Raw genomic sequence first — 21,718 nt, forward strand, 5'->3', positions numbered from 1 at the left:
GTCTGTCCTGTCCTCTTATTCCTACCCTCACTAGCCCGTAGCACAGAGAGTAATTCAAAGATTATTACTATAGAGGTCCTGCTTGGTTAATTGATCTGGTTTTAAGCTTCCGCTACTTTACCACACCTTAATGTAATTAGTTGTGCTAACAGTGGGTGGATAAATAGGGGAATATTCCACTGATCAAGCTCACTCATTGCTTGTCTTTCTTGAAGTGGCACCCACCTTCTCTGTAGTCTTTTGCTGGGAAACTAGTTCCTAGCTTGTAGGAGGAACCTCGTGCAGAGCATCTCATGGCATAATAGGCCATCCAAGTCCTGTGCCTTTCTTGACATCTGGTAAAGTCCATCTTCCAGACTCTTTGTCTGTCAAAGATATTGTTTAAATTGAATACTTGTGAACATCTAACAGCAGATGTAAACCTCAAACAATTAAAAAAAATCAAAATAATAAATTTTAAACACAAAAATACACATGCAAGTAGAAACAAAGATTTGCATTAGCTGAAGTAAGTAAAATAAAAAGGAAATTAACGTGTACTTCTCTCCTCATGGCTGCCACTTCCAAATTGAAATCAGTTGCCCTTCTGGGCTTCCACCTGATTAATCTGACACAGGCACATTGGGCAGATTGCCTAGTCTAAGCCTGGAAATCTGAGGAAGTTTATTCTTCTCTGTTAGACTCCCATGAGGAGTCTATCAGTATAGCTCAGATATCCTGGGTGTGGTATTTAGTTGAAACTGAAGATCGGAACCTCTGCACCAATTAAATGGGTGAAAACTGAGATCGTGTCAACATTTAGGCAGATATTTGGGGCCAATAAGTCTTGTGACTTTCTTATTCAAGCTTCAGATTGATACTTTGCCTTCATCGTTCTTGTATCTTCCAAGGATGTACTCATTGCAAACCTGTCATGCTTGTACTATATGCCATTTCCTTCTTACTCTGCCAATTTGCTACCAAGTAATTAAGGATTATTCTGGTGACCTTCTAACTTCAATAGTATGAAGTGGCAGGGTGGTGCTCACAAATAACGTTTGATTGCAGATGTATATTTTTGTGATCAATTAAATATGTGGATATACCACTAAACCTATGCACATCGTGATATATACATCCTGTCTATTGTTGCTTGCTACAGTGTTGGCAACTATTAGCATGTAAGCTAGACTTTATTATTCCTGCCTATTTTGTTATAATTATTAGTTTTTTTTATCTTTGCATGTTTTTGTTTTCTTTATTTTCTCTGGAATTACAAATTTACATTACTTCCATGCAAGCCTTGTGATGTTGAAGTAGATTTATCTGATGGTCATAACATTGTTCTCAGATCTCAAAACTGTGGAATGAAGTTATGCTTTTCTTTTGCAAACTAACATTTAACTGCAATTGTACAAAACTGAAGGGTACAGAAGGTGCAGGATTCCTGAATGCGTTTAAGGTCATTTGATGCATAGAAAGGCAATAAAAGAGGATGTGGTACTAGACTTGATTTTTGGGGTAGAAACCTGGGCAAGTGGTAAAGGTTGCAGTGAGAGATCATGTTGGGGATCAGCAATTATAATTCTGTCAGGTTTAGCATAGAAAAGGATGAAGATCAACATTTAACTGCTTTAATGTTTTAAATTGGAAAAGGCAAAATTTGCTAGACTGACATGCAATTTTAGCAAAAGTGGACTGGAAATGGGACTTAAATGGTAAATCAGCATCAGTTCCCTGGGAGACAAGGTGGATATCGTGAGAGTTCAGAATAAGTATGAAGCCATTAAAAAAAAAAGGAAACCTCCCAATTCTAGACTCGTGTGGATGTTGAAGAATCAACACCTTGAACCTGGAGAAGGTGCAGAGGTGAAATCAAACGCAAATGATAATGAGCACTTGGAATAGTTTTATCATCCTCCTCCTCTTCTCAAAAACAACGTTTTCTTGCTGAGTATCGGCATTAAGGAAGAAAGTGTGAAGTCTTGGAAATGATAATGTGATAAGGGGGACATACCAAGGGGTCTGGCAACTTTTAAAATTGGATGAAATTAATCCCACACTCTGATATCAAAGGTGGAAATAGCCCAGGCTGTGGTTACAGGCTTGCCACCAGAGGAACTGTTCTTGAAAAAGCGACAAAGAAGTAGAATGGGTAACGACAAACTAGTCTGACATCAGTGGTGGGCAACTTGTTCGTTTCATTGTCTTTAAGGAAACACAATTTAAAAAAAATTTTTAAATTTTATTTACAGCGTGGTAACAGGCCCCTCTGGCCCAACGAGTCTGTGCCGCCCATTTTAAACCCAAATTAACTTACCCGTACGTCTTTGTGATGTGGGAGGAAACCGGAGCACCCGGAGGAAACCCACGCAGACACGGGAGAACGTACAAACTCCTTACAGACAGCAACGGGAGTCAAACCCTGATCGCTGGCGCTGTAATAGCGTCACACTAACCGCTACGCTACCATGCCGCCCTTTCAAAGGAGCACCACAGTGCCCATGTATTTGGGTTTAGTGCATGTGACCAAGAACACATTTCTACCCCTGGGAGTTTTAATAAGGTGTCAAGTCAAAAAAGCCTTGGTGTTTAGGCACCTTATTAAAGCTAATAATTATATGAAATGTGGAATCTTAATTTTGCAAACAATTCTAGGGCTGGATTCAAGAATCATTTTGAGCATCTATTATGACTCTCAAAAGAAAATGGATTTAGATTTTTCTGAAACTTAGTTTCATTGTCTAAACACTGGATTAGTAATCCAAACACTTCTGGATACTGGAAATTTTAATTAAAATTGAAAATGATAGAAGTATTCAACCAGCATCTGTGGAGAGTTAGCATTTTCAAGTTGATGAACAGTTCTGGAATAGTAATATTTTAGTAAGTTTGAATAGAGCTACTCCCTTGTCACCATCCTACTCAAAGGAAGTCTGCATCGTTTCATTGAATACTGTTGACTCCAAGGTGAATCCATGACTAAAGAAATGACAATAAAGCACTTAAAATATAATTATGTGATTGGACAATGACAACGTGATTTTACAAAAGGGGAATTGTTCTTTTGGAAATATAACAACTAGGGTGGGGGGAAAAAGGGAACCTGTGCATAACTTTCAATTTTCAAAAGATCTTCAGTAAGGTGCTGCAAAAGTTGCTGTATAACATGCCTCATGGATTTGAGAGTAACATATTACCATAGATATTACCCTTTGGAAAGCATGGAGGTGGGGTAGGGTTAAGTGGATTATTGTCCGGTTGGCAAACTATGACAGGTGAGATGCCTTGGGATCTGTACTAGGGCCACAACTATGTACAATTAATATTAATGATTAGGGCAAAAGGACTGAGTAGAGTATCCATGGATATGTTGATTTTTTTTGCTGATGAAAGTTTATTTGGGAAATATGGCTATTATTTTGTACTATGTGTTGACTATGTTTATTTAAAATTCAGGTAAAATTCTCAGTTTTCTGGACATATGTAAAGGCAGTTGGAATCTGCATTTCTTTCTGGATTATATTGTTCAGCATTTGCCAACATGTAACATCCTTATCCTCTAACTACTGGTTGAGTTTATGGACAGATGATCCAGTTGTTAATGGGACGCAACTGCATACCACACTCAGATTGGGAGTATATGGTGCACTTGGAATAATTCAAGGTTTGTAAATGTATCTTTGATTTGTAATAATATGAAGCCAGATGAGAAAGTTATTAGTTCTGAAAGTTTAGAGATTTATTATCCATTGTAATCAAAGGGCATTTGGATTGCAGTTGGATTATTGCAACGTTTATAAATATTTGATGAATTGTTGCTTCTAAGGCATGGATTTTATTTGTAAATGCCCCTTTTAAGGGAATTTATTACATGTATCTAAATTGGTTTTAGTCTGAAGTTAAGCTAGAAGTACCTTGGTACTGCAGAAATGATAATGAATAGATTTTCTATCTTGTTGTGAACATTGCAATAGCAATTTGCTTTTAATGTATCATACAAAATTGTATTACATTGTAGAATTTATACCACATTTTGTAAATTCATTTATAATCTGTTCAGGCTGGTCACTGCTGCTCTTCCAAGTTGCCAACCACTTGACCTTTGGTTTGCTCATTCAAATCCTCATCCTCCGTTTCCTGATGTCCTTTTTTGTAGAAAAGCCTTCAACCTGCAATCAGTTTTCTTCTCACTATTAGCCTGGTGTTTATGCTCTCAAGTTTGAGGGGAGTGAACGTGGCGATTTGTTTGTAAAGAATTGGGTAGGAAACTTCAGCAAATTTGGGTAGACCATACTAAGTTCTACTTTGGCAAAACTGCCTATAATCATCCTGAAGAACAAAGATGACCACTAGCTTTGTTTCTCCAGAACAGCTTTACTTTAGACTCTTAAAACTCCTGCCTCGACTCACTTTATTCTCTTGGAAACAAATGTGAGTACTTTGTGGATTTCTTTGTCACCCAAGGTTTTCTAAGTTCACTTCACTTCCCTCAGTCCTACACCCTGGTCTAGACTGACCCTGTCACTTTGGCCCCAGTTGCATACTCTGTACTGTCATCTCCAAAGTGTGCCTAAGCTTTTTCCAACCCCAGTTTTACATTTGACCCATCTGATCTCTCCAATCATTACCAGCTACTTTCATTCCCTTAACAGTATTTCACTATTCCTGTGTCAACCCACCCACATTAGATTATTCTTCTCCATCTTTTCAATTAACTTTGTTCACGTCTTTGTTACCTAGTTCTTGTCTTTTCTCTTTCCACTTTTTTTCCAACTAGCCTCTTTTGCATGCACCCTTGAGAAACTTCAGCTCATCTGAGATCTGTCATCCTATCCAGCACTCTTTTCACCTTTCTCTTTGCTGATTTGCATTTGGCTATTCCTTCTCCCCTTGCCCCCCCCCCCCCCCCCCCCCCCCCCCCCCCCCCGTGCCTCAGATTCACAATTCTCCATGATTTTTTAGTCAATTGTAGTCTATATTTTGTAGACTTTTTAGTTCTGCAATCCTGAATTTGCCATTCCAATGATGGCTCAGTTTTCAACTGCTTAGACCTCGTGCCTGAATTTATTGCTATATTTTCCATCTCCTTGTCCTCTTAAACTTGCATGACCAAGCTTTGCCACTCCCTAATGTTCCCTTTGATTGGATCCACTCACTTCCTTGTACCTCTGGAAGGCCTTGGCAAGTTGTCTCTGTTAAAGACATGTTGATTTCGCTTCTCTCCTGGTTCCGCCACTAACAGACTTTAATAATCTTTCAGGTCTTTTTGTGCTCTTTTCTTCATTGATGATGAGCTTTGGAGGAATATCAGCTTCCCGTCGTCTCCACGTTCATGTGTTATATGATGTGCTGATGTCACCAATGAGCTTTTTTGAGCAAACTCCGAGTGGTAACTTGGTAAACCGCTTCTCCAAAGACGTTGATACAATAGATGCGGTGCTCCCAATGGTGATTAAAATGTTCTTGGGATCACTCTTCAATGTTCTCGCTGCTTGTGTGGTGATTTTGGTAGCCACACCATTAGCTGCAGTGATCATCCCACCACTGGGGCTTCTCTACATTTTTGTGCAGGTCTGTATTGATGCTTTACATCAGAGTCTATCTTTGCAAGATTGTTCAGCAATTCACTCAGTGCTTCGTGTCTTTTGGTGGTACACAGTTCTGCTATAACACGATAGTTGCATTTCTAAGAAACCTCGCATTATAGAAAGTCATTATAAAAACAATTGTGTCATTGGGGAAAAGTTTCAGACTTGCAACAAAAGTTATTTTTCCTGTAGGATTTTCAAAAGTAATGGGGTTTTTAATAGCTATAAGTTTGTTAAACTGAAGGTGCAGTGTTACATTATTCATTGGAATATGGTTGCATAAGTATTAATAGAAGTGATTGCTTGTCAATTTCCAGTGGTCTCCTATGAAACTAGCAGCCTGTGTTCTTAAACAATGGTGTCTGATTACTGTGGGGAAGTTGCATGTAGACAGTTTTCCACAAGACAGTTTTTTCTTGTCAATTTCTGAAGTAACTCTTAAGTGGTTCTCTAGTTCTTGATTGAAATTGCATTATAACCATTTTGGCCACATAATACAAATAGTGTTCCCTAATTCATCAATCTGATTATATCCAACTTGCATTATGGGAACGCACATTATAGCAGAACTACCTGTACAAATTTATTTTTAATGCAAAGCCTCCTTAGATTTTTTTTTGGCAGCTGGAACTGTATTTTCAGGGTTAGATTGACGACTAATGAATAATTAGTGATTAGGATATCCATGGCTTCTCGCATAATTATGATTCACAATGTCGGGTGATTTGTTTGATGGCTGGATAAATCACACCACTGAATATTAGGTATTCTTTAAAGCTTTTCTTGTTTTAAATGTTTAAACAATTAAAAGCTATCAAAATTGATACAGTATAAATTACTTGTTCCTCACCTTGTGAGTGTGCAGTTGCCTGGTGTAACTGCTGAAGGATGGCTAGAAATTATTGCTCATCTATCAGGCAATGAGGATTTCTTTATCAGAATGCAGGTGGGAAATCACTGGTGTGCTCCTCAAGAAGCTTAGGATTTTGGCATCCTTGCTGACTTTTATGGGAATTCCAAGCTTTCTAATTCTTCAAGATCAACATTTGCATGCGGAAAGCTCAGAGCATGAAAACATTTAAGTAGAGGCTTGGTACTTCTGCTTAAAAGTTTGCTTTGATCTCTGTGGTGAGAGAATTCCAGGCTGGTAGGATCAGCCAGTTGTTCATGTGGCACTCCCCAGCTGTACTACTTAAAGTGATGATTATGATGTGGAGACTAAAGAAAGTTTATTGAACTTAATACTTTTTAGGAAGGATCAGCTTCCATTTCCTGAAAGAATTGAATTCTGTTAGAGGTGTAGGTGCAATATGATCCTATTGAATTCTGAGGCATGCTCAAGGACCTGAATAACTTGCTTTGGAATTGGTCAAAACTTGTCTGTTCATGCAGTTCAATTCATTACATGGTGCATTGAGGTAGTACAAGGTAAAACAATAGAGAATGCAGAATGAAATGTAACAGCTACAGAGAGAGTGCAGTACAGGTAGACAATAAGGAACAAGGTCATAACGAGGTAGATTGTGAGGTCAAGATTTCATCTTATCGTACTAGGGGACCATTCAATAGTCCTATAGCAGCGGAATAAGAGCTGTCCTTGAGTCTAGTGGTATGTGCTTTTAGGCTTTTGTACCTTCTGCCTGAGGGGAGAAGAGAATGTCTGGGGTGGGTGGGGTCTTTGATTAGGCTGGCTGCTTTACCGAGGCAGAGAGAAGCGTCCATGGAGAGGAGGCTGGTTTCCGTGATGTGCTGAGCTGTGTCCGCGACTCTGCAGTTTCTTGCGGTCCTGGGCAGAGCAGTTGCCATACCAAGCCATGATGCATCTGGATAGGATGCTTTCTATGGTGCATGGATTAAAAATTGGTGAGTGTCAAAGGGGATATGCCAAATTTCTTTAGCCCCCTGAGGAAGTAGAGGTGCTGGTGAGCTTTCTTGGCTATGGTGTCTACATAGTTGGACCAAGACAGACTATTAGTGATGTTCACTCTTAGGAACTTGAAGCTCTCAACCCCAGCACTGTTGGTGTAGACAGGAGCATGTGCACCACCCCTATGCCTGAAGTCAATGAAGTTGCTGGCATTGAGGGAAAGGTTGTTGTCATGACGCCACATTACTAAGCTCTCTATCTCCTTAAGTAATCAGACTCCAACATTTGAGTGACTGCCCACTACTGTGGTATCATCTGCAAACTTGTAGATGGAGTTAGAGCAGAATCTGGCCATGCAGTCATGAGTAGCTTAGGGGGCTGAGGATGCAGCCTTGTGGGGCACCGGTGTTGAGAATAATTGTGCCGGAGATGCTGCTGCCTATCCTTAGTGATTGCAGTCTGTTAGTCAGGAAATCAAGGATCCAGTTGCAAAGGGAGGTGTTGAGTCCCAGGTCTCGGAGTTTGATGATGAGTTTGTTTGGAACCCTAAGTATTAAAGGTGGAACGGTGGTTAATAAACAATAGTCTAACATGGGTGTCATTACTGTCCAGATGCTCCAGAGATGAGTGTAGAGCCAGGTCATTGGTGTCCACTGTAGACTGGTTTCGGCGGTAGGTGAATTGCAGTGGGTCAAAGTTGTCTGGGATGCTGGAGTTAATGTGTGCCCTGACCAACTTTCTCGAAACACTTCATGATGGTGGATGTCAGAGCCACCAGGTGGTAGTAATTAAGGCACGTTACTTTGTTTTTCTTGAGTAGCAGAATGATAGTGGTCTTAAAGCAGGTGGGAACCTCAGATTGAAGCAGGGAAAGGTTAAAAATGTCTGCAAATACCCCCGCCAGCTGATCTGCGCAGGATCTAAGAACGTGGCCAGGGACAACATCGGGGTCAGATGTTTTCCGTGGAAGATTGCTTGTATTCCTTCACAAGACTTTTAGTTTTTGGAATGAGTTGTGTTTAGGGCAAACTTCAACGAAATTTGGGTCATTGCAATTGAAAGAGTTGTGCATATGGCTCAATACTAAATGACTCTGGGAGAGGAAGTAATTCAAGATCACATGACATTGCAAGATGTGGACTTTATCCCATTAGAGTTATGTATGATGAACTTTGAATGCCTTTTGTTGGATTAATACCTGTTGCATTTGAGAAAAAAATGAATTATTTCAAGTCATTAATTTTACTTTTTTTTAGAGATACTACGTTGCTACCTCCCGTCAGCTGAAGAGGCTGGAATCAGCTAGCCGATCACCCATTTTTTCAAATTTCAATGAAACTCTGCTTGGTGTCAGTGTCATCCGTGCTTTTGGGGAAGAAGATCGTTTTATACACCATAATGACTCCAGGGTAGATGAAAACCAAAAAGCATATTACCCTAGTGTTGTAGCTAACAGGTAGTCTAACAATATAGCTTCATTATTTGCTTTATTGGCAGCAATGTACTTTTATTGGAATGTCAGTACTTGAATCATTAAAAGAGGCCTCCTTGCAGGTTTCAATTCAGTTTGTCTTGATTGTCAAACCAGATTGAGGGTTAGTGATTCTTATTATGCCTGATCGCACTGACTTCCCACAGTGGAAAGTTCTCGGTCTCTGGGGAGGGGACACCAAAGCTGTTATGATTTGATTCCACAAATAATTAAATTAACTATTCTTGTTTTGTTATCCTACCAGGTGGTTGGCTGTGAGACTGGAATTTGTTGGCAATTGCATTGTATTTTTTTCCGCCCTCTTTGCTGTGGCTTACAGAAATACAGTCAGTCCAGGCATTGTTGGTCTATCCATTTCGTATGCTTTACAGGTTTGGAGAAATAGGCTTACTTTTAAATTCTACTGTAACTTGTTATGAACGTTTGTATTTCAGCTACATTATAGATGGCATATTTTTCATAGTCATAATTGTAGCACATTTAAACTTTCACTGCCTTTTATACTTTAATTTTTCATTGATTTTGGGCACTGTTGGTGATGCCACATTCACTGTCCATTTATAATTGACAATAGCAAGTGGCTGTGTGATTTGGAGGGGAGCTTGTTCTTCATGATAGAATGTAACCTTGGCAGGTTATTGCTGCATTCTACAGGTCGTATGTAGTCTATATCAGTGATTTGGCTGAGGGGACTAAATGTCATCTTTCCATATTTGTTGATGACACAAAACTAAGTGGGAATGTGATGAGATTGCAAAGAGGCTTCGAGGAGGCAAGTGAAATAGCAGCATAGCATATGGAATATAATGTAGAAAAACTATAAGGTTATCCACTTTGGTTAGGAGTATAGAAACCTGAGTATTTAATTAAATGGTGAGAGGTTGGGAAATATTAGTGCTTGAAGGAACCTGGGTGCCCTTATACACAAGTTACTGAAACCTGACGTGTAGGTTTGGCAGGTAGTTGAGAAACCAGAGGCATGTTGGCCCTTATTACAAGAGGGTTTGAATACAAAAGTAGCTATCTCCGTTGTGTACAAATTTGGTCTCCTTTATTAAAAATAAGATATACTTGCTATAGAGGGTGTGCAGTGAAACATAAACATGAAGACTTGGGTAGGTGTGGCCTGGTTGTTTTCCTTGACTGCAGAGTCACAGAGCATGGAAACAGGCCCTTTGGCCCAACTTGTCCATGCTGACCATGTTGCCCAGTGAGCTAGTCCCATCTGCCTGCCTTTGGCCCATGGTCCTCTAAACCTCTCCTATCCATATACTTACCTAGATGGCTTTTGAATGTTGATTATATGCCCACCTCAACCACTATTTCTGGCAGCTCATTCCAAATACGCACCACCCTGATGTCTCTTTTAATTCTCTTGCCTCTGATCTTAAACCTATGCATTCGTGTTTTTTTAGCACCCCCTCCCTCGGGGAAAAAAGCTCTGCTTTCACCGTGTCTATGCCCCTCATGATCTTGTATACCTCCATCAGATCACCGCTCAATCTCCTCCATTCTGAGGAATAAAGTCCTAGTCTGTGCAACCTCTCCTTGTAACTCAGGCCCCCAAGTCCAGGCAACATCCTAGTAAATTTTTTCTGCACTCTTTCTAGTTTAGTAACATCTTTCCTATAACAGGGTGACCAAAACCGTACACAATACTCCAAGTGTGGCCTCACCAATGCCTTGTATAACTGCAACATAACTTCCCAATTCCTGTATTCATTGCCCTGACTGATGAAGGCCAGTGTGCTGACTGCCTTCTTCACCATTCTGTCTACCTGTGATGTTGCTTTCAGTGAACTATGCACTTGCACTTCTAGGTCCCTCTGTTCCATAACACTCCTCCAGGGTCCTTCCATTCGCTGTACAAGTCCTACCCTGGTTTGATCTCCCAAAATGCAATACCTCATATTTATGTGGATTGAAAGCCATTTACCAATCCTCAGCTAACATGCCTAGCTGATCAAGGTCCCCCTGTAATTTTTCATAGCTTTCTACACTATCTGCAATGCCACCTATTTTAGTATCATGGACAAACTTACTAACCATGCCTTGTACACTCACATCCAGGCAATCAAAAGAAGGGGTTGGGTCATTAAGCACTAAAATGAGAAGAAATTTATTCAGTTGGAAAGGGTGAGCCTTTGGAATTCCCTCTGACAGGGTTGTGGGAGCTCGATGATGGATTGTATTCAAAACAGAAATTGGTAGACTTCTGGATTTTAGAGAAATCGAGGACTGTGGCCAATTGTTATGGATTAAGTTACTATTGGTGAATGTCCCTTTAAGACATAGCACAGTTGTGTGTGTGGTGTGATTACGACAACAACAGGAGATAATGAGAATGATCCAGATGTCTACCCATCCTGTGCGGTGACTCGAGCTAGAGCTAAAGAATTAGCCAAGGCCGATAGTCCTGTGCAGCCTGATGTTGTTCCCCCTTAAAGAAAAGGAGGCCATCCCCACAAATACCTGTTTCCCACTACAGGTTAATGACAAAGTGGACTCCACTGGATTACTCCAAAAATCCATACGTGGATTGTAGTGACAGACAGTTATTGTTTCTCATCCATTGATACAGAGACCAGCAGGCAGGGTGTCTCTCTTCCTTCTCTCTCTTCTGATTGTCCTTGACTGCCCCAAAATGTCATCACGTCATTATGTCCTGTTGTCGTAATCACGCCACACACACACACACCTGTGCTATGTCTTAAAGGGACATTCACCAATAGTAATTTAATCCATAACACCAATGGGCAGGAAAACATTATTGATTTAGATCAGTCATGATCCCATTGAATAGTGGAGCAGGCTTGAGGGGCACATGGCCTGCTTCTGCTTGTATTTCTTGTCTAAGCCACGGCATACCCATGATGACCCTGTCTTGACTTGAATGGTGTTGAGCTTTTTGAGTGCTGTTTAGGGCTCATGAAACAGGTGAGGGACTATTCCATTACACTCTGACTTGAACCTTTTGGATAATGCAAAAGCTGTTGGTCAATAGGTGTGCCACTCATTGCAAAATACCCATTACTGTGATTTGATGCAATGGATTGAATTTTTTTTTAAAGAATCTGGAGTTCCTAATATGGAATTAAAAGATAATAATTTCCTGTCCTTAAGCAAGTAGGAAAATGAAAATGGACTCTTCATAATCAAATGTAAACTTCCAGTAAATAAAGATTGTAGGGAGATTTTTTTTTGGTACCTAACCGTGCAGTCTGCAACATTTTTGTCAGTAATTTAGTTTTATTGAGAGCCAGGTGTTTAGAAATTCTTGTATTTGTAATATTGGCACCCTTAGAACTTATATTTGATTTAAGCACAGTTTAAGAAAAAATATCCATTCTTTAATGTTTATATTTAATGACTTTCATTATATTTACTAATTGATATTTTTTAAAATGAGTTTCATTATTATTTAGATAACGGCAACATTAAACTGGCTGGTACGCATGACTTCGGAAGTAGAAACTAATATTGTTGCAGTGGAAAGAGTGCAACAGTATTTTGAGACTCCAAAAGAGGTAAAATTAAATTTGAGAGAAAAGAAATATAGGTGCGTTCTCCCTGAATCAAGGGTGAGAGTATAGCAAGTTTAAGTTCATAATGTTATCTCCATTTACAAAATTAAAACTTGTAAGCTTTGGGAAAGAATCTAATGTTTGCATTGATCTGCAAATCTAGAAAATGACTTGCCATAACCAAGTAGTCATGCAAGTGCTGCAGGTATTTGTTTTGTCTACTATTAATGTTTGAATTATTTTCTTTTTAATATATTCCTGTCACTGCATGTAAGAATATATTTTTGTACCCAGTAGGGAATTTTGTTTTAAAATGTTTCATTTAAGTTTTGCACCAAGGAGTGGTAGGGTGAATTGGTGACACAAATAGAAATAAATGGGTATGATCTAATAGCTGTTACGGATCAGGGATAAGGATTAAATATTCCAGGATATTTGTGGAAGAGAGGAGCAAAATGGTAAAAGGGTCAAGGTAGCTTTGATGTTAAAGAATGAGATAAAGGCAGTGGAGAGGAAGAACCTTATCCCAAGAAAGTGCAGTAGACTCTATCTGAGTGGAGCTAAGAAAACAATGGGCAAAAACAATAGTGGGAGTTGCCTGCGGGCTATGAGCAAAAGTAGTAATATAGGGCAGAGTTTAATCAGGAAGTTGAGATGCATGTAGCAAGGTAGTACAGTAATTATGGGGAACTCTTTATGTAAGGACTGGGAAAACCAAATTAGCTGCACTGGTGTAGGGGATGAATTTGTGTCGTGTGTGGAAGGATTAACAAGGAAACAACCTATTTTAGAACTAGCTGTTTCATGAGAAAGCATTAATTGATGAGCTAGTAGTTGAGGGAACTTTAGGTAACAGTGATCACAACAAATCTGAAACCAGAGTTTTAAATCTAAATAAGGCAGCCTAAGAAGGCATGAGATTAGAGTTGGCTGTGGTTGTTTACCTTAAAAAGGTATGACAGTAAACAAACTAAGGCTAACATTTAAAGAATTAATGTATAGTTGACAAGTAATATATGTCCCACCTAAGGCAAAAAAAACAACAGGAAAAGTGGTCCAGCTGTGGTTATTGACAAGCTAGAGAAGTTAGATCAAAGGTGAAGAATTATGAAATGTGGACCACTTCCCATATCTTGGGAGCCACCTCCTGGTGGAAGCAGATATTAATGATGATTTCAACCACTGCCTTCATTGCCAGTTTGGTCAATTGAGAAAAAGGGTATATCAAGATCAAGACCTCAGACCTGGCACGTGGCTTACAAGGCAGCAGGAATCCCTGCCCTTCTATAAACCTCTGAAATCTGGACTATCTACAGCATTCTCCTGCCTTGCCTGCTGCTGAAAACTAACGTTTCCTCTTTTTTAGTTCTAACAAAGGGTCCAAGACATAATAGGTTGACTGTTTATCTGTCCACAGATGTTGCCTGACCTGCTGAGTGTTTCCAGCATTTTCTGTTTTTATTCTACAAAGGGGGATTCTTCTAAAATGTGTTGCGTAAGAATATCTGGCAGTAGCATCTGTTGAAGTAAACATTACAGATTTTTTTTCTTCCACTTAGGCACGTTGGGTTATAAAAGAAAATCAGCCCCCTCAAACTTGGCCTTGGGAGGGAAAGATAGAATTTATAAATTATGGATTACGGTATAGGACAGATCTCGACTTGGCCTTGAAGGACATTACTCTATCTATAAATGGAGGTGAAAAGGTTAGTGAGAAAAATGATCTGCTCATCAATACAACTGAGTGATAGTAACTTTAGCTGAGTTAGTGCTTGTGCTAAACTCTCCATTGATTGTCAATGTCATTCTGTTATAGTCAAATTCTTTAGTGGTTATAATCAGCAGCCAATTTTTTTTCGATGTGTGAATACTTATAAAAGCATTTTTACTTATGTATGTTTGTTAAATGCTGTTTTTCTTCTAAAGTTGAGGATGGATCTGATTTTTTTAGGTTTCATTGCCTCTAGTTTAAGTTCGTTAAGTCTTCTCTAGGCAACAGCTTGAGCCTTGAATAGACATTAGTGATGTCTCTGTTGGTATATTTTATATTCAATGATACTTTAATGTACATGTTGACTTCACAATTACACATTTAAAATACTAATGGTAATGATAAATGTAATGGGAATTTTGCCTTGCTGATTGATAGATTTTTGGAGAATATGTTTATAGAAAAGAATCTACAGTTTGAGTACGGTCATAGTGCCGAACATGACAGACTGCATGATAACTTTGTTCACACATTTGTGCTAACAGAACCTGAAGACTAGTCTGTATTTTCTTTTCCCCAAGCAACCGATTTTATTCTTTTGCTGACTCTTGTAAATTACAACAAATCTAAAGCTATCTGAATATTGGTGAAAAGAGACTGGCTGAATTTTAGAATTATTCACTTTTTTGTTATAAAAGGCTTAATATTTAACCTCTGAGCAATGACATAACATATAATCTGAATGTGACTATTCTTCCCTTTTCTAAGCTGCTACTTTTTTTTGATTATGGACCTATTGCCTACATTAAAAGAATGGTTTCACAATTTCAGTATGTTATTTCAGACCACAAAATCTTGATTTTTTTTTTGTTGTTGTCTTCACAACCAGTTGTGCTATTAATTTCATTGACTATCCTGTAACTATTTTTCTAATAGATTGGTATAGTAGGAAGAACAGGAGCTGGGAAATCATCTTTTGCACTTGGCCTATTTCGAATAATTGAACCAGCTGAAGGACAAATATGCATTGATGGAATTGACATTACAAAAATAGGCCTACATGATCTCAGGTTTCAGATTACAATTATACCTCAGGTAGGCATTTGAACATTTTGGAATTAATGTTTTAAACCTGATCGTGAAAATGTCATTCTATAAATCTTACAGTAATCAAGTGTCATATGTAATTAATTGATAGGACCCAATATTATTCTCTGGTTCACTTCGGATGAATTTGGATCCCTTTGATAAGTACTCTGATGCAGAAATATGGAAAGCTCTAGAACTGGCTCATTTGAACACATTTGTGTCTGGTCTTTCAAACAAACTGAATCATGAATGCTCTGAAGGAGGAGAGAATCTGAGGTAAAATGCAAATGTCTGCAGTCGTAATAAAATACAAAAATATGCTCAAATCATAACAATAATACCAGTGAATAAATTGTTTTGCTAATTCAGCTTTTTGAAGTTTTACTTTTAAAAGGCAAAAAAGAGCTAAAATATGGATAACAGTGGCAGGATTTTGTTATGTTGATGAGTGGAAGAGGCCTGCAAGTTGCCCAAGCTAACTAGTTGCTGCTTGCCTTTGCAGCACGTCCTTTCTTGCAGCAGGCACTCAGTTCCAGCCTTCTGCTGAGAACTTGGCTCACAGCTGGTCAGAAAGTTGGGACCTCCCATAGTACAACTAATGTGCTCCCATTCCCTGGACTGCCATGACACTAACCCTAGGCACAACAGCTCTCATTTAAATTGAAAAATGTTTGTAAATGTTCTGACCTTCAGAAATACTTGGGCACAATTTATGTAAAAAAAAAATTATTATAGTGTTTAAAGTATTTTAATAAAACTAAGGATGATTAAATAGCTTTAAATCAATTGAATTTAAAAAAGAGAAATAGTACTTTTTTCTTAGCTATTTCTTTCCATTCAAATTAAAGGGTCTGTTGGAGTTAAACTAGTGTAGGCTCAGAGGGCAGACTTCCCAGTCTGATTGCTGGGAAATCTGATTAAGTCTACACATCCATGTCAGACTCCATAAGAAGTGCAATGGTGCAGCACAGATTTCCTGAGAGCAAAATTTGATGGACTGGGCTCGATTCCAGCCCGCACAGGGAGTCCTGCACTTTCACTCAATTAAGTGGGTTAATACTGTCACATTCTAGGAGATCTGCACCATTCCAACCCCCAAAAATCTTGAAGCTTGCTGAATTTTGTTTTGTTTTATTCAGTCTGCTGTGCTCAGAATTTATTTGTTGAGGAGTTGTGCATATTACGAAATTATTTCTAGTTATGACTTGTATACTCAGTTATTGGCAATTAGTAGACTACAACATCCTTGTAATGTGCTACTTGTATTGCACCATGGTGTTTGTTGATCATTTATGATGGTGTTCATAGTTGGTTCTTCTGGATTTGTCTCATTTATTAAACTTAGCTGCAAGTTGTACATAAGTTTATGAAACAGCAAAGTGAGAATGGCTAGCTGTTTGATTTTTTTTCACTTTCTTATGCAGTTTTAAGATGAGTTTAAAACTTTCCTATAATTTGCTTTGTCCTGACCCTTTCAAGAGCAAGTAGTAAGAAGTTTGAGGGGAAAGCTATTAAAGTTAATCTCAATGCCAAAAGAGCTGCAGGAATGATAGGAATGTTGATTTATTAATCACTGAGTTTCGAACAATGTTTTGAATCCAGGCTGATTTCTGATACTCTCGCCTGCAGAAGAACATTGAGATTAAGACAGCATTGTTTCTGTGCTTCAGTGCACAAAAAGGAGTTCTGTTCCATTATTGCATCAATTTAAGAGAGGCAAAGAAAACTAGAGAAATTCAAATTACTGTGTCAGGAGAAGGTGATGGGTTGAAGGGTGCAGTCTTGATCTTTTTTTAAAAAGAAATTAGTGATTACATTGAAATGTACAAAATTCTTCTGGGCATGACAGGATAAATGGAGGAATAATGTTTTCCTTGGCTGGTTGCCTGGAACCAAAGGTTGCAGTCTCAAAATAAAGGATTGGTGATGCAGGACAGATGAGAAATTCCTTCACCCAGAGGAATTACCTATCCAAGGGGGCCGTGGCTATTCAGTTTGAGTTTATTCAAGACAGAAATCAATAAGACATGGTCTACTCCAGCTATTTCTAATGTTTTTTTAGCTGGAGTGTACTGATGTTTCATCACCAGTTCCATGGAGAGCTACCCACTGGCTGTAATGCATACATCAGGACATTGGATTTGTCCACCTGTGCATTGCAGCAAGGATCTACAGAATGTGTGCGAGGCCCATCGTGACCACATCTGAATCCTTGCTCTGCCTTTTGGGTCCACATAAATACTATCCCTTGAAATTTTCTCCAATATTTTCCCTACCATCTGAGTAAGGCTTAACGGCCCATAGTTACCTGACTTATCCTGACTGTGCTTCTTAAATAGAGGACCAACGTTAGTTATCCCCCAGTCTTCTATTATCTCACTCGTGGCTGATGAGGACGCAGATATCTCGCCAGTTATCCCCCTTCTTGCTTCCCATAGCACCTGGGACAGATTTCATCTGACCCTAGGGATGTATTAACCCTTTTGTGTTTCATGACATCTAACACCTCCACCTTAATACTGACATTATCCAGACTATCAATGTTCCCTTCCCTGAACTAGTACCCTTGGTGAATATAGATGAGAAGTATTCATTTAGGATCTTGCCCATATCCCCTGGCTCCACCTATAGATCACTCATTTGGTCTCTAAGGGGACCCACTCTTTCCCTGGATACCCACTTGCTCCTGATGTACTTATAGAATGTCTTGGGGTTCTCCTTAATCTTGCCAATGATATTTCATTGCCCCATTTACCCTCCTAATTTAAGTCCTCTCCTGTGCCCTGTATATTCCTCAAAAGACTTGCTTAGTTGCAGTTCCCCATACATGTTATATTTCTTTTCCCCCTTCAATGTCCTTTTTCATTCAAGGTTACCTAATCTTGCCATCTTTGCTTCTTCACCCTTACTGGAAACTGGAACTTTTCTTTTAAAAGATTTCCCACATGTAAGATGTCATTTTACCCACAATCTCCCACAATCTATTTTTGCCAGGTCCTTTTGTTTTTATGCAAAATCAGCCTCCCTCCAACTACACAGACAGACACACACACAGACAGACACACTTTCCATAACTGTCCCCAAACGGTTCTCCCAACACTTCCATCACCTGCCCAGTTTCATTTCCTCATAGGTCAATTGTTGCCCCACATCTAGTAGGGCTGTCTATATACTGTCTCATTAAGATTTTACTGTAGTTGTCTTTAGTAGTTTAATGTTTAAACTTCATTTTTGATATTTTTTCAACTGTTTCTCGGAAGCTCTGATCATCAGAAACAGTTGAATGTGGTGAGGAGGCCTGACAGCATGATCCATCAGAAGGCCATGGGACAGAATGTTTGCTAATGAGGCCTAGTTTATTGGGTATTAAACAACTACGAAAGGTTCTAGGCAAATGTTTAATTCTGAAACTGATCAGTTCTAACTTTGTACTGAAGCTATTTGTCCTGATTTTATTATGGTGCAGAGGTGGTTTAAACAGTGGGAATTCACCTCCAAGCTATTGTGCCTTTAATAATGTAAGCAGAGGAAACTTACTTTAGTTAAATAGGTACAGGTAGTTCTAGATGGAATACTGATGTATTTATTGTATGGAAAGTGAAGTAAAAGATCTAAATATTTTGTGATTTCAGTGTTGGACAGCGACAACTGATTTGTTTAGCACGAGCACTTCTTCGGAAATCCAAAGTATTAGTTCTTGATGAAGCCACGGCTGCTGTAGATCTAGAAACAGACAAACTCATACAGTCAACGATAAGAAACCAGTTTGATGAATGCACTGTACTCACAATAGCACATCGTCTCAACACCATTATGGATTATACACGGTAACTTAGCATGAAACCTGTTGCAATTTTTGTGTTGGGTAACTGCACATGGCAGTGGAACATACCCATATTCTCCAATTTGTCTAATTTGATGGCATATATGAAGTCATTTTGCCTGCATGATAAACAGCCATATTTTCTCAAGCAACTTGTGTCCCTGCAATTAGCTGCATATTTGAAGAAAGATGCTGCTTTCTAGTAGGTTTCATGAATGCAGATTGCAGTTGAAACCTCTGAAAGATCGTGAGACCTAAGCAGATGAATCCAGTAGTCAAATTTCACTCCATTTCTGCTGGGCAAACTTGGCTAAAGTTCTCAAACTCAACATGACTTAAATCAGTGTAAATCTTACCAGTCGTTTTCTTTTTAATACTTCAAAGTTAACTCATTCAAATTATTGAATAACTTGAGAATAACAGAAAACTGGGAGCTTTTTTTTATTTACAAGAAACAAATTGGCTAATTATGAAATTGAGTAACTTCAAATCTGGAAGTATGTTCATTCAAGCCACCATTTTCCCCATTGAGTAGTTCCAATCTCAGCTGTGCTATCTGGGGAAAAAGTTTCCTCAGAGTAGAATATGGGAAAGTTAAAGACAATAGTTAATGCATCCAGTGATTGTCTAAAATTTCATCACAAGTATGTATAACAAACTGTACATTAACTCTTTACAACTTCTTGGCAAAAAGAAGAAAACCCTATTTTTAAAGTGATTTATTCTGAGAGTTGTTACACAAGATGCATAATTACTTTGCATATTTATTTCACTTTTGGGAGTTGTGAGTGTTTGTGATATATGTGCATACACTTCTCAGTAAATTACTTAAGTCAGCATCCACAACTAATCTGTGCAGCTTATTTGTTGTAAACCAGATATTTAAAAGAAAATTAGTGGTGAATAGGGAAAAAATAATGCAGCAAGGTTATTTTTCTGTCTTCATGGTTGGGTCAAGACCAGTCCAGATGGATGGCAGTTGGTTCAGCAGATAACACTGTGTTTTAGTTTTACTTATGAGGGATTATATTACAAGCAACACCAACATTTGGTGGAGTCACTGCAATAACTTGAAGAAATAGTGCTTTGCCAAGTATACTGTGTCTGAGTTGAAACAGAAAAACAAAGTGAAGCTGCTGAAACAAACCACAATGATGCCATTGAATGTTGTGAGCTAGGAACAACCGCCTACACCAACAATAAATTAATAAAATTTATATGAACATTCCATGTTGTGTACAATATTTCAAAACCGGTGATGCTCACTGCTGACCTGTGGAAAGATTTTCTCATCTAAAATTTCTGAAAACCCACTCGAAAGAATCCTTGGTGGTAAGGACCTTCCGCACAGTAGATGCCAAATAAAGTTGGACCATTAAGAGGAGGATGGAAAAGCTTCCATAGCTGTCTATGCTATACCCCTTGCCTGGCCACAGTTGTCAAAGTATTTAAAACAATTAATGTTTCAGAATGTTTGACACATTCAACTTTAAATGTAAACCTTTAAAAGTGGTGAAAATGCTTACAGACAATTAAATGCATTTTTAAAAATTTGGGGCTGAATTGTGCTCAGCATAGCCCACATCTCTTGTCCTCCCACCACAGAATTAATTCTACCTTTTTGAGCACAATTGGCTGTCCAGTGGTGAATCACTAACTTTTTGGGACTTCTGCATTGAATGTATGACAGTCCTGAAGTTGCAGATAGTTATGCAGGCTCCCCACAAATTTCAGGCCCATGTGGTTTGGTTTGTAAGTGATTTGTTTAGCAATGTTAGTAGTGGTAAGAAAAAGAATCATTTTTGTTTTCCTTGTGACAGGGTTACGAATATGGACACACATTTTGTAAGGTCCAATATATGAATTTAAACTGTTTTTCAGTGGCCAGTTGTAAAATGGGAAAGAGATGATGGTCCCACGGACACGAGTATTTTCTTTTAACATTTATCTTTTATTTTTGCAGGGTTCTGGTTCTGGACAAGGGTCAGATTGTGGAGTTTGATACCATACCCAATCTTGTACTCAGAAAAGGAACCTTCTACAAAATGGCAATGGACTCTGGTCTCTTGTAGCTTCTTTTGTTATTTCATCTTTACGTCCAAGTTGGATATGTTATACAAACTGCTTAACATGAATATAAAATCCTTTTAAGTTGGCACCTGGCATATGTTTATAAAATGTTTTGTATAAAACAAGTATTTTCATATACCTGACTTTAGATTTGAAAAATTTTTGTTTAAGATAAATTGTTGCTTTCTTATTTAAGTATTTATAGTACCTATAAATATGAGAACCTTAATAGGTGCAAGGCATCGAAATATGTAGTGCATTATGGTACTGCATTTATTTTTTGACAATTGTGTACAATGTAAAAGTTTTAAATCATGATGGATGGATAATGAATAATAAAGTTGGTCGTAGCCAACTTTGAATTTGCTCTCATTATATTCTTGCAAGAAGGTCTGCAAGACCTAAAGCAGAGTTTCACCTGCTTACCAGAATCTCTCAACAACAGATTTGTGGCACTAAGAGACTATATATTCTATGCAAGCCCACTTGCTGACAAAATACATCTGTCACGTGAATCATAGAAATGTACAACACAGAAGCAGACGTACGGCCCACCTCGTTCATGCTGACTG

At 38.6% G+C, this 21,718-nt stretch overlaps 1 protein-coding gene across 2 annotated transcripts in view; it reads left to right on the forward strand.

Annotated features, from left to right (window-relative positions):
• The window catches only part of abcc1 (ATP-binding cassette, sub-family C (CFTR/MRP), member 1), a 76,477-nt gene extending 54,971 nt beyond the window's left edge, over positions 1-21,506 (forward strand). Inside the window, exons 22-31 of one of the 2 annotated variants that reach the window (XM_052020872.1) lie at positions 3,439-3,646; positions 5,243-5,553; positions 8,694-8,893; positions 9,174-9,300; positions 12,355-12,456; positions 14,013-14,159; positions 15,101-15,259; positions 15,363-15,529; positions 18,886-19,080; positions 21,040-21,506. In XM_052020872.1, coding sequence (XP_051876832.1) covers positions 3,439-3,646; positions 5,243-5,553; positions 8,694-8,893; positions 9,174-9,300; positions 12,355-12,456; positions 14,013-14,159; positions 15,101-15,259; positions 15,363-15,529; positions 18,886-19,080; positions 21,040-21,148 — 1,725 coding nt within the window. In that variant the 3' untranslated portion in view covers positions 21,149-21,506. Of the gene's footprint in view, positions 1-3,438; positions 3,647-5,242; positions 5,554-8,693; positions 8,894-9,173; positions 9,301-12,354; positions 12,457-14,012; positions 14,160-15,100; positions 15,260-15,362; positions 15,530-18,885; positions 19,081-21,039 lie in introns of those variants that run through there. The other variant, XM_052020873.1, reaches the window with a different exon arrangement.
• The last annotated feature ends 212 nt before the right edge of the window (positions 21,507-21,718 follow it).

Source organism: Pristis pectinata, chromosome 8, assembly GCF_009764475.1.
Source record: "Pristis pectinata isolate sPriPec2 chromosome 8, sPriPec2.1.pri, whole genome shotgun sequence".
Lineage (NCBI taxonomy): Eukaryota > Metazoa > Chordata > Chondrichthyes > Rhinopristiformes > Pristidae > Pristis > Pristis pectinata.